This window comes from Rhamphochromis sp. 'chilingali', assembly GCF_963969265.1.
Source record: "Rhamphochromis sp. 'chilingali' genome assembly, chromosome: 19".
In the NCBI taxonomy this organism is placed as follows: Eukaryota; Metazoa; Chordata; class Actinopteri; order Cichliformes; family Cichlidae; genus Rhamphochromis; species Rhamphochromis sp. 'chilingali'.
In genome coordinates this window covers 607,576-621,363 of record NC_137946.1, presented here as the reverse complement: position 1 = coordinate 621,363, position 13,788 = coordinate 607,576, and the positions used below count along the sequence as shown (strand labels likewise).

Genomic DNA, 13,788 nt, shown 5'->3' with positions numbered 1-13,788 from the left:
TCCCAAACCAGGTGCAGATGTTTGACGTCAGGACGCTCTCGATGGTGCAGGAGTAGAAGTTCTTGAGCACCTTCAGTGGCAGATGGAAGTCTCTAAGTCTTCTGAGGAAGAAGAGACGCTGACGGGCTTTCTTAACCAGGGTGTTTATGTGACAGGACCATGACAGGTCCTGAGTGATGTGGACACCCAGGTATCGGAAACTGTCCACTCTCTCCACTGGCGTGCCACTGATGATGAGGGGTTTGTAATTCCTCGCCTGCTTTGTAGTGAAGTCCACGATCAGCTCCTTAGTCTTGCTGATGTTTAGGAGGAGGTTATTCTCCTGGCACCAGGTCTCCAGGTTCCTAATCTCCTCCAGGTAGGCCGTCTCGATGTTGTCGGAGATCAGGCCCACAACAGCAGTGTCGTCAGCAAACTTGACAATGGAGGTGGTGTCGGATGTGGCTACACAGTCATAAGTGTACAGTGAGTACAGCAGGGGGCTTAAAACACAGCCCTGAGGCACTCCAGTGCTGAGTGAGATGGAGGGGGAGACTTGTTTTCCCACCCTCACTGTTGGGGTCTGTCTGTGAGGAAGTTGAGGATCCACTGACACAGTGATGAGCTGAGTCCTAGATCCGTCAACTTGGTGAAAAGCTTAGAGGGAATTATTGTGTTGAATGCTGAACTGTAGTCCACGAACAGCATCCTAACATAATTCCCTCTGCCAGTGTCCAGGTGACTCAGGGATGTGTGGAGCAGGTGAGCTATGGCATCGTCTGTGGAACGATTAGTCCGGTAAGCAAACTGAAGTGAGTCAATGGTGGGAGGAAGTGAAGAAGTGATGTGATCTCTCATCAGTCTTTCAAAACACTTCATCACAATTGAAGTCAGTGCTACTGGACGGTAGTCATTGTGGCAAGCGGGCTGTTGTTTCTTTGGAACAGGGACAATAATGGACCGTTTGAAGCACGTGGGAACCACAGCTTGGGCCAGGGAGAGGTTGAAGATCTCCGTGAACACCGGTGCTAGTTGATCAGCGCAGGCTCTAAGGACCCGGCCAGGGATTGCATCTGGTCCTGCTGCCTTCCTGGTGTTCACCCTCCTGAAGGTGTTCCTCACGGCATGCTCTGTGATGACGAATGCATTTTCTTCACTGGTGCACTCCGAGTGCGCGCAGCCGTTTGTTGTTTTAATTGCTGCGGCGTCGAAGCGAGCATAAAACGTGTTCAGCTCATCAGCCAGTGAAGCATCGGCATTCATCATTGAAGAAGCTGGTCGTTTATAGTCCGTTATAGTCCGCAGTCCTTTCCACAGGCTCCTAGAGTCGCACTGTCGTAGCTGTGACTCTAGTTTTTCCCCGTAGCTCCGCTTTGCCTTTCGGACCGCGCTGCGCACGTTGTAGGACGCAGCCTTGTATAGGTCCATATTACCGGAGACAAGCCCTTCATTGTAGGCATCGGTGCGTGATCTCAGAGCGTCGCGGATGTTTTTATCCACCCACGGCTTCTGGTTGGGAAACGTTCGGATGATAGTTCTTTCTGCTGTGTCGTCCGCTAGTTTCCCGATAAATCCCACAACCGCTTCCGTAAACATGTTGATGTCATCAGAGCTGCGCCGAAACATGTCCCAGTCTGCGTCATCCAGTGCGTCCTGCAGCGCGGCCACCGATTGGTCCGTCCAGCGAGCGACCTCCCTCCTGATTGGTGGTTGCTGCTTTAGCCTTTGTTTGTAAGCAGGTATGAGGAAGATGGCGGAATGGTCCGATTTTCCAAATGCTGGCAGGGGTTGAGCCTTGTAACAGTTCTTGAACGGGGTGTAGCAGTGGTCTAATGTCCTCGTGCCCCGGGTGGGGCAGTTGATGTGCTGGTGAAGGTTGTGAAATGTCCGTTTGAGATTCACTCTGTTAAAATCTCCCATAACAATGAGTGCGGCATCTCGGTGAAGTGTTTGTTGATGTGTGAGAGCCTCATGTAGCTCACATAAGGCAGTGTCCGAGTCCGCGTGAGGCGGAATGTAAACAGTGCAGGCAATGACCGCAGTGAATTCCCGAGGGAGATAGAAAGGGCGACACTTAACGATCAAAAGCTCCAGATTGGGCGAGCAAGAGCGTGTGAGTGGGGAGATGTTTGTGCTGTTGCACCATCTGTTGTTCACCATCAAACACACTCCACCACCTCTTTTCTTCCCCGACTCCATTGTCCTGTCCATGCGGTAAACCGAAAAGAACCCCGTCGGCTGCACGGCGTGGTCTGGTATCGCTGGGTTCAGCCAAGTCTCGGTGAAGCAGAGGAGGTTGCAGTCCCGAATGTCTCTCTGGAACTTGATTCTGGCTCTGAGGTCATCAAGCTTGTTCTCGATGGATTGAACATTGGCTAGCAGGATACTGGGCATGGGTGCGCGGTGTGCGCGAGCCCGTAGCCTGTTCCTGATGCCGGCTCTTTTACCTCGAGGCCGTCGCTTAGGGTCGCGTCCTTTGTTCTCTCTCAGGATCTCCTTTGGCCAGGTTGGGTCCGGAGTTAAACATGGTGAAATGTTCGTGTACTGCAGACCAATAGAAACCAAAGTGTCTCTACTGTAGCAGATTTGTGTGTTTTGCATGATGCCCATGCAAGATTATCGCAGATATAGCAAAAAGTGACGAAAAAGTGGAGAAGTTAGGGCAGAGCATCCAGCACGGCAGCCGACCTCACCGGCGCCATTTTAATCACACTTTAATCATTTAAGGAGAACATCCAGCTAAACATGTCACTCCTGGTCTGATTGGGAAGGGGACCAGAGAAAACTACATTTTCTAAACCATCGCTACTTTGTTTTATGTAGCAACGGAAGGTGGGGATTTCAGAAGAAGACATACAGCTCATTAAATACATGATGGATATACATGGGGCAGAATAATGGAGTAAATCCAGTCTAAAGGATGATGTATCTTTACACCTCAAAAAAACAACAACCCTGAACTTGTTACTATTGTTACTAGCTTCCAGGCTTAAAGGATCATGATCCTATGTCAATCCATTGTTCAGGGAAATTGTGTCCAGGAAACTCAATCCAATGAGTCCTTTGCCAAACCAGCATCTCTCGAAGTTACAGTCCTTTGCCTTCCCTCCCTCTGCTAACAACTGGACCACAGTTTGCAATTTAAAAAAAGAGGAAGACAGTCTTGATCTCCCCCAATCACCTGAAGCTCAGGTTTACTGTCCTGAATGAACAACAGTCAAAAGTGACAAAATCCACCTTTTGGCACTCTTGTAGCTATCTTAAAGGCTTAAAGGCTTGTGCCAGGGTACCAATTTTTGTGGTAGTGTTGTTTGAGGTTTGAAAACAGCAGAGGTGCTGCCTTTTGAGAAAATGCTTCTCAGCTATTCCGATACTCCTGACACTGAAGGGATCATTAAGGATTTTTGCTTAGGCAGCAGCTGTCCTTTACTCCTAGAGTGCTTGGAGATTTTTTTAGGTGCTTTCCCAACTTTGACAAATGTCCATCTATGATAATTAGATTTACTCAGGGACTTTTTGATATAACGTTCCTCCACTTCCATGGCTGCTGTGTCTGTGGGGAAGCTGTTTGCTCTGTGTTGTAGTGTCCTGATGACACTATATGCTCCAGTGGATGATGGGAATCTAACCTTAAATATTAGTCAGTGTTTACTGTACACACTGACTTCATATGTCCCCCATTACTGGTGGAAATTTCACAGCCTAAGAAGGCTAGACTTTTTATTTTTCATATTCTCCCTGGTGAACTTATATATAAGTTTAAAAGGCCGGTAAGTATCCTGGGGCAACATACTGTGTGTGACTGCTAAATAGAAAGCATTTAGATGTAGTGGACCAGGAATACAAAGTAGGATCGTAGAGAAAACCAGGGAACAAGGGAGAACAATATTGAGGGACGACACGATAATGAAGCTTGAGTGCTTCCTTTAGCATAGGATACACTTGACCATCCTTTATGATAGGGAAAGCGAAATCTGTCCAAAAATGTAGACAGGGGGAACAAAACTGAACCCAAGGCACATGAGACAGGGACTATCAAAATAAAACAGGAAAAGCAGAGTCAGGAGAAACAAACAAACAGACACAACAGACTCTCACAGGAGACACTGGGATAAGACACAAAAGGAACCTAATTGACAAGAAACCATCAACCAGAAACAGAAAGTAAACTCAAAGACATAAAAAGAACTAAAACCAAGATTAAACCATATAAAACTTGAACTTTTATCTTCTTCATAATGCCAAGGAAAGAATCAAGACTACAAAGTTAAACTCAAAATGCTGACAAATGACAGCTTTGTACATTCCAGTCAATGCTAACACTAGCACATCTCTCTTATTATTGGCAGACACCATACAAACACTACTACAGTGGACCCAACGGCACACATATTACTGCAGGTGATTTTAATCAGGCAAACTTAGAGTCTGTCCTGCCTAGATTTTACCAGCATGTAAGATGTGTGACCAGAGGGGAAAACACTTTGGCTCAAGTTTATACAAGCATAAAACACAGAGTGTGTTATCTCCCACACAGAGGCCGGTCTGACCACTTCTCTGTGATCCTCTCCCCTGAATACATCCACAGACGTATACACAGAAGCAGCACAATTCCTCTGAGTCAAGTGTCTTTGGCAATAAGGACTTGACTGTTCATACAGAAGCTGTTCTATCCATCAACTTCTGTGTGGGAAATGTAGCAGCAGAAAAATGTGTGTTTCCCAATCAAAGGTCCTGTAAGCTGTCAAACGTGTCCCCAAAGCCCACAATTCCACTTTCAGGGAAGTATATAGTGCTGCCAGAGCTGACCTGAAGAGCGGAATCAGGAAAATTGGAGCATAGAAAATCAACTCTCCCATAATAACCTTTGGTAGGGTATCCAGCGTATTGTCAACTTCAGGAGGCAGACCAACACAGTCATGGACACGAGCATCACACTTAGCAAAGGAGCTTCTCACGCTTTGAGACACCTCCCCCGTAATCCACTATTCTGTCTCAACCATTAACACCTTCCAAGTCCCAGTTTTGAGCTCCCAACCATTGACTGTACAGGTTCAGGATGTAAAGTGGATGTTAAGAGGGGTTGGTGCCAGGAAAACATCTGGACTTGACAGTATCAGATTTTTTAGGGACTGTGTTCACAGTCTTCACCAGAATTTTCAACCTCTCTCTGAGATAGGCTTTCATCCCATGCTTTAATTATTCCTGTGTTCAGAGCCTATATCAACCGGCTCTGAACACCACAAAGACAAAGAAGATTATTCTGGATTTTAAGAGATTATTTACCAGAACAGACAAGATGAGAAAAAAGACAAGAAAAATATACAAATTCCCCACTCACCCCTAGTGCTCCGATTACCACTGGGACCACTGTTACCTTCACCCTCCACATCTTCTCCAGCTCTTCTCTGAGACCTTGGTATTTCTCAAGCTTCTCGTGTTCCTTCTTCCTGATGTTGCTTTCATTCACTTTCACAATGTCTATCACGATGTCCACCTTCCTCTGCTTGTCCAACACTACTATGTCCGGTTGGTTAGCCACCACTATATTGTCCGTCTATATCTGCAAGTCCCACCGAATCTTAGCTCGGTCATTCTCCTTGGGGGCGTCTCCCATTTTGACCTCGGGACTTCCAGGTTATATTCGGCACAGATGTTCCTGTACACTATGCATGCCACTTGGTTATGGCGTTCCATGTATGCCCTGCCTGCTAGCATCTTGCACCCTGCTGTTATGTGCTGGATTGTCTCTGGGGCATCTTTACACAGCCTGCACCTGGGGTCTTGCCTGGTGTGATAGACCCCAGCCTCTATGGATCTTGTACTCAGAGCTTGTTCCTGTGCTGCCATGATTAGTGCCTCTGTGCTGTCTTTCAGTCCAGCTTTGTCCAGCCACTGGTAGGATTTCAGCCACCTCCTCTATCTGCCGGTGGTACATACCGTGCAGGGGCCTATAATTCCATGATGGTTCCTCCTCTTTCCTGTATTTCTGCTGGCTGAGGTATTCACTAAACACGCGGTCGGTTGGGGCCATCTTCCTGATGTACTTGTGGATTTCCTTTGTCTCATCCTGGATCGTGGTACTGACACTCACCAGTCCCTGAACTCCCGCCTTACACCTAGCGTACAGCCTCAGGGTTCTGGACTTGGGGTGAAGCCCTCCATGCATGGTCAGTAGTTTCATTGTCTTGATGTCAGTGGCTTCTATCTCCTCCTTTGGTCAACTTATTATCCCAGCAGGGTACCTGACCACAGGCAGGGCGTAGGTGTTGATAGCCCGGATCTTGTTCTTATCGTTTAGCTCATAGGTGTCAAACTCTGGCCCGCGGGCCAAATTTGGCCCGCAGCCTAGTTACATTTGGCCCGCGAAGCCATACCAAATTACTATTAGAGCTGGCCTACTGGTATTATACAGCTAATATATATATTGTTTAGCATTAAACTTTCCTTATTCCATATTCAGTTTTTCAGCAAAACTTGTTTGAGTCCATAAGAAAAGATTCATTCTCATATCTGGAGGAAGATTTTTTTTTTTTCAATAAATATTAATGTTAGCCCGCAACTTTGTTCCAGTTTTGAATTTTGGCCCACTGTGTAATTGAGTCTGACACCCCTGGTTTATCTGACTTGTCAGGACTTGCTTTACCCTCTGCAGGTACTTTGTGGTTGCAGCTTTCTTAGCAACCTCTTCATGGTTCCCATTTGCCTGTGGGATCCTCAGTTACTTGTAGCTAACCTCTGTATCTGCAATGTTGCCTTCTGGTAGTTTGATCCCCTCAGTTCTGACTACCTTTTCTCTCTTTGTTATCATCTGACTACACTTCTCCAGTCTGAAAGACATTCCAATGTCATTGCTGTATAGCCTGGTAGTGTGGATCAGTGAATCAATGTCTCGTTTACTCTTGGCATACAGCTTGATGTCATCCATGTACAGGAGGTGGCTGACAACTGCTCCATTCCGTAGTCGGTATCCGTAGCCAGTCTTGTCAATGATCTGACTGAGGGAATTCAGGCCTATGCAGAACAGCAGTGGGGACAGAGCATCTCGTTGGTAGATCCCACACTTGATGGTGACTTGTGCTATGGGCTTGAAGTTGGAAATTAGTGTTGTACACCACATCCCCATTGAGTTCCTGATGAAGGCTCTTAGGGTACTGTTGATCTTGTATAGGTCTAGGCATTCCAGGATCCAGGTGTGGGGCATTGAATCATAGGCCTTCTTATAATCAATCCAGGCAGTGCCCTGTGCACTGGAGGCTGATTGGTCAGCCTAGTCTTGCAGTCTTGGCTGACTGCTCGGTCTACCAGTAGTTGGTGCTTTGCACGTCTAGTATTCTTGCTAATCCCTTTCTGTGCCCCACTCATGTATTGAGCCATGTGCCTGTTCATCTTAGACGCTATAATGCCTGACAGGAGCTTGTACTGAGTGGTACTGAGGCAGGTTACTGGCCGGTAGTTGGATGGGACCAGTAATTTCTTGGTGATCATCACTATCCGGTCTTCAGTTTGCCATTCTGGGTGTGGCTGGTCTATTAGCAGCTTGTTCATTTGTGCTGCCAGACGCTCGTGGAGTGCAGTCAGCTTTTCAGCCAGTAGGCGTGAACCATGTCTGGGCCTGGTGCTGTCCAACTCATACTGGAGACCCTTGCTTGGATATCTGCCACTGTGATGGTCACTGGACCCTGTTCAGGGAGGTCGCTGTGGTCTGCCCTCAGATCCACTAGCCACTGAGCATTGCCGTTATGGGTTGTGTCCTTCTCCCATATGCTCTTCCAGTATTGCTCCGTCTCCAGCCTTGGTGGTGCTGTTCTCAAACTGTTCCCCTGCCACTCGGCTGGTTCTGAGGAGAACAGCTGGTTTATTCTCCTGCCTTCGATCTCTCTGGTGTACCCCTTAAAGCAGCTGGCGAAGGCTGTGAGTCTTTGCTTGGCAGTTTCCACGGCCTGTGGTATGAGACAGTTTGCTGTACTTCTTAGGCACCTTCTTCATCGCACCTTTCTGCAGCTCCAATAGTTGGCTAACCTCCCTCCATGCTACCTTGATTTTGGCCTCAAGTCTCCTTCTCCATGTTCAACTTGTAGCCAAGCATCTCACTGATCACTGCTGCCGTAGTGTAGATCAGCTGGTTATGGTCACAGTAGGTATTGTCCAGAGTGCTGCATTCATATCATCTAGTAGATCTTCTGAGGGTATGTTGTCTTGGTACCCAGCTACAGAGGATCCAGGTTTCAAGCTGATCCAGGTTTCAAATGGGCATTGGAAATAACACCCAATGACCAAAAAACTAGTTTGGTTGATGAAGCAGTATATAGGCCAGCCAACCAGACATTGTGGGGGTTAAAAAGGAACACAAGACTGTAGTTTTGGTTTCAGCAACAGCAGGAAGAAAGAGCATGAGAAAACAGAGAAGTACCAGGGGCTGAATGAACAATTGGTGCAATTGTGGAACATAAAATCCAGAATGGTCCCAGTGGTAGTAGGAGTAGTAGAGTAGGAGCTGTAACCCCAGAACTGGAAGAGGGCTCCAGCACGTTCAGCCCACAACATCAGTGGTCTGCGTCAGTAGTAGGAACAGCTGAGGTACTCCATAGAACCTTCGACCTCAGGAGGACCCAAGCTTGAGGATCATACACACATACCTCTCTCCTCCCCACAACCCCCACCCCACCTGCGGGGATGAAAGATAGTGAAAAGTTTCAGCTTTAATTTTAATTAAGGGCTTTGACAATTGTCATTTGGGAAAATTCACAATAAAATTGATAAATGGGTTAAACTAAATCTGAAGCTGAATTGTCCTCCTATTAATGGACACCATGCATTAACACTGAGGTGAAATAAAGTACACTTTTTTGTATTGCAGGTCAATACACAATATACAGTAAAGCAAACTGTAATAAAATAATTCAACTTTGTTGTTAAAATAGGTCAATGGCATTGACCTACAAGGAGCCACACATGAACAAGCAGCTGCAGCCCTAAAAGGAGCAGGACAAGTGGTCACCATCATTGCTCAGTACAGACCTGAAGGTAAGTCAGCTGAAAAAAGTTAATGCACTTTACAAGCACACCAATCATGTGGTGTAAATGCCTTATTAATCAGCACAAACCTAACACAGGACAATGCTTAAATAGATCTTTGCGGGCCTCTAAGTAAATTGGCTATAATTGGGCCAAGTGATGACCTCCTTATGTACAGTTGTGCACATAAGTTCACATACCCTGGCAGAATTTATGATTTCCTAACCATTTTTCAGACAATATGAATGATAACACAAAAACTTTTCTTTTCATTCATGGTTGGTGTTTGGTTGTTATACTCAAGGCTCCATTGAGGTGTCTACAAGATGTCATGAGGTACAAGCCGGAGGTCGTCTATGTCCCTTGCAAAACATTTGTCATTCAAGATTCAAGATTCAAAGTGTTTATTGTCATGTGTACAGAAGAAATAGCATTTCAATAAACACTTTGAATCTTGAATCTCGAATGACATCGCCAATACGTTGTCGCGTAGCCCACAGGCTTGGGCAGATTGCTACGTAGCCACTGTGATACAGGGCATTCCAGCATCTCCAAGCTGAATGTAGAGCATTAAAGAGACACTGCAACTGATGGCGACTTACAGACTGCCATCACCTACATACGCAGGGGATGGCCTGTATACGGAAGTAGTGTGCCACCGAACATCAAAGTGTACATGAAGGTGAAGAATGAGCTATCAGAGGCCAAAGGCCTGGTTATACGAGGCTGCCAAACATCGAGGTGGACGACGCTGTCACCTACCTGCTGCATCGGGTCTTCTCTCATCTGGAGAGAACCAGTTGCATTGTGAGAGTCATGGTTTTTTTTTATTTCTCCAGTGCCTTCAACACAATCCAGACCTCAGTGCTAAGTGGGAAGCTGCAGGGAAAGGGAGTGGACCATCACTGTCCTCGTGGATTGTTGACTACCTCACCAGTAGATCCCAGTATGTGACTGCGGGACTGTGTGTCTGAGGTGGTAGTCTGTAGCACGGGGCCCCACAAGGAACAGTACTTGCTCCTTCCCTCTTCACCCTGTACACTGCAGACTTCAGTTATAACACGGACACTTGCCATCTCCAGAAGTTCTCAGACGACACCGCCATTGTGGGCGGTGTGAATTAGGGAGTAGACCTAACTCAGCAAACTGGTCAGGAGGGCCAGCTCTGTCCTGGACCATCCGCTGAAGTCCATCGAGCAGGTTGGGGAGGATGTTGTCTAAGCTAACATCCATCATGGACATCACCTCCCACCCCCTGAATGAGACTGTACGAGCACTGAGCAGCTCGTTCAGCAGTGGACTTTTACACCCACAGTGTAGGAAGGAGCGCTACCGCAGGTCATTCTTACAGCAGCCGTCAGACTCTATGACACAGTTTAACATCCTTTGGTCATCTTACTCACCAGCTTGTTTGTTCACTGTACATTTTATACATATCTCTGTACAATCTTTCTATACATATTTCTGTACATCGTTACCTGTAAATACGAACTTCAGTTGCTTATGTATATAGGACCACTTTGTGTCTCCCTTTTATATTTTATATTCCCCTTGCTATAAGAGCTGTGTAACACCCACATTTTTCATCCGGAGATAATAAAGGTTTATTCTATTCTATTCTATTCTATTCTATATACTGGGTTATGTTAGTGCCCATGTTGCCCATCTGATATGTTTTTGTGGCAGGGCTGCCTAGTGCCAGTTTTATTCCTAGCTGTCGTACCCGTTGTTGTGCTGTTATAACTGATGCTGAGCACATGTTCAATAAAGCAAACAACTGTATTTACTCTTTTTAGATAATAATCACAAAACAAACTACCCCACCTACATACCCAGTTCTTACTACCCTGTATTGCCCCTTTTAACATCAATGACAGCTTGAAGTATTTTGTCATAGTTGTGGATGAGGCTCTATACTTTCTCAGATGGTAAATCTGCCCATTCTTCCTGGCAAAAAGCCTCCAGTTCCTGTATTTCTTGGGCTGTCTTGCATGAACTGCAAGTTTGAGGTCTCCTCAGAGTGGCTCAATGATATTGAGGTCAGGAGACTGTCATGTCACTTTATTCTGCTGTAGCCAATGACAGGCCAACTTGGCCTTCTGTTTTGCATCATTGTCATGTTGAAATGTCCAAGTACGTCACATTTGCAGCTTCCAGGCTGATGAATGCAAAATTTACTCAATTTAAAAGAAAATTCCTTTTTTGATAGCTTACTGCATTCCTATTGCCATCAATTCTGATGAAATATCCTGTGCCTTTGTAGCTCACACATCCCAAAACATCAGCTATCCATCACCATGTTTCACATCAGGAATGGTGGCCCTTTCACCGTTCGCCTTGTTGACTCCTCTCCAAGTGGCAAACGTTCAGTTTAAGTCTCATCACTCTAAATGACTTTGTGCCAGAAGGTTTGAGGCTTGTCTCTGTGCTGTTTGGCATATTGTAAGTGGAATACTTTGCGGCATTTGTGTAGTAATGGCTTCCCTCTGGCAACTCGACTATGCAGCCCATCTTTCTTCAAGTCCCTCCTTATTGTGCATCTTGAAACAGCCACACCACATTTTCAGAGAGTCCTGTGTGAAGCCTGAAGTTATTTGTACATTTTTCCTTGCATCCCCAACAGTTTTTCTGGCACTTGTAGCTGAAATTTTAGTTGGTCTACTTGACTGTGGTTTGGTTTCGACAGAACCCCCAATTTTCCACTTCTTAATTAGAGTTTGAACATTGCTGATATTTTCTTATATACCTTTCCTTTTTTATAAAGTTCAACTTTTCCCGCAGATCCTTTGACAATTCTTTTGCTTTCCTCATGACTTAGAATAACATCAGTGAATGAAAGATGCACGGGTCTGTCAGGAGCCCAGAAAGTTACTGACCTTTTATACACACCCACTGATTACAAGCAAACACATCACAGGTGACGATGGTGACATTTCATAGCCTTTCTAACCTTTTTGTGTCAAGTTGTGTGCAAGTCACCAGGGTATGTAAACTTTTGATCTGGGTCATTTGGGTAGTTTGTGTTGTGTTTAAAAAAAAAAGAGTAACCACAGTTTGACAATAAATGGCGTCAGCCAACAACGAGTGAAAGAAAAGGTTGTGTGTTATCATCCATACTGTCTGAAAGTTCTGCCAGGGTATGTAAACTTATGAGACACCTACGGAATTAGCACCTATGCACTTATATTCAATGGACGCAATGTAAGAATCTCACAGAAGTCGTTTCACTCTTGAACACTTTGTCAGACAAAGATTAGTTCATTGTAGTGTAAAAATGTTTCTTTATTGCAATATCTGCATTGGAAACACCCCCATACACAAGCAAATGAAACACAGTCAGAATGAATATATGTGTGGACAAGATGTTTGCAAACCAATTTACAGCATTTCAAGAAAATATATTATTGTGAAGTTTATTCACCGAGGCAGCATATACGTTGAATACGTCCACAGTGTTTCACAAATAAAGAAAAAGAGAACCAAAGTATTTTTAGTTCCCATTTAATGTGAAAATTCTCACTGAGCGACCCCTTAAAAACACTTAAGTCTATCTCTCATTAATGAGATTTAAGTTTAGTTTTTGTGTCATTTTTAATCTTATCTTCTATCAGAATTCCTCTCTAGGAGCTACGTGGACTCAGTGAAGTGTTGATCAGCTGATCAGAAATCTAAAACAATTTGCTTCCCCAAACAGGTTATTGGAAGGATTTTTATTGAGAGTACTGCACAGGTGATTTGGGGTGGACGTGGGCGATATAGCCTCAAAATGATATCAAAATATCATTTCAAGATAATAATCATATTTATGACAATACAGAATCAGTGTGTGTAATTAGTAAACAGAAAGTACTTAAACAAGAAATGCTTGTATAGTGCTTGTATTTCATACCTTGGGATCTTGTATCTTGGGTAGAGCGTGAACCACTTGCTTTTCCAACGTGTAACTGCATCAGTAGTTTCCATCCACCATTTGCTCTTTCTGCCGTGTGGATTGCAACTAGCAAGTGCAGCTGGTAATGCTTGGGTCATTTGATCACATTTGAGTCCATCACCAGCTGCTAGCTTCTGCTCCTTCACAGCCTGATTGTGTTTTTGCCTCAGGTGGTGGGTGAAACAAGTTTGTGGTTTCCCACATTAGGAGGAACAATTTTATTGCATATTTTGCAAAGTGCTGTGTTTTGTTGAAGGTTGTTGAAGTATTTAGGTAATAAATTCTCATTTAACAAGCATTCTGCTTCTTTAAACTGATTTTTTGCTAAATTTCAAGCCACTGATTTAATCATCACGTTTTCTCCACTCCACCAGGTTTATGACCTGAAAAACATTCCTGATCTCCATCCAATTAAAATCTACAACTGGGCGCTTTTTAGACAGTCGCTTTGATGTTTTATTTAAAACATCTTAGAGCTATTAGCCAAAACACTTGGTATAACCTAGCACAGTGAACTGTGTGTCCTTAAAAAAACTGAGGAATGTGGAAGCAGTAGGTCTAAAAAATAACCTACAGCAGATAAACCGTATCTGAAAGTCATGTTCTTAAGAAACAGGAGGAAAAAGCAAAACCTGACCTGAAAGACATGTCTGCTCCTTCAGTGGATCTATCTGCTGTTCATCAGTCTCATCAGAAATGTCTTATTTTGTCTTCGTTTCTGCTAAGGCTGACGAGAAGTCACCAAGTGAAACAAACATGTGTATAAAGTTTAAGTTGTCATCAGTATATACAGAGGTAAGGAGGGAGGTACAACAGTGTGTGTATACAGCCATCAGTGAAACACAGTAAAGGCTCCATCA

At 44.8% G+C, this 13,788-nt stretch overlaps 1 protein-coding gene across 1 annotated transcript in view; it reads left to right on the top strand.

The window, feature by feature from the left end:
* dlg2 (discs, large homolog 2) overlaps positions 1 to 13,788 on the top strand; it is a 176,661-nt gene that overhangs the window by 145,018 nt on the left and 17,855 nt on the right. The window contains exon 17 of the mRNA XM_080867650.1: positions 8,904 to 9,006. Coding sequence (XP_080723776.1) covers positions 8,904 to 9,006 — 103 coding nt within the window. The remainder of the gene's footprint in view (positions 1 to 8,903; positions 9,007 to 13,788) is intronic.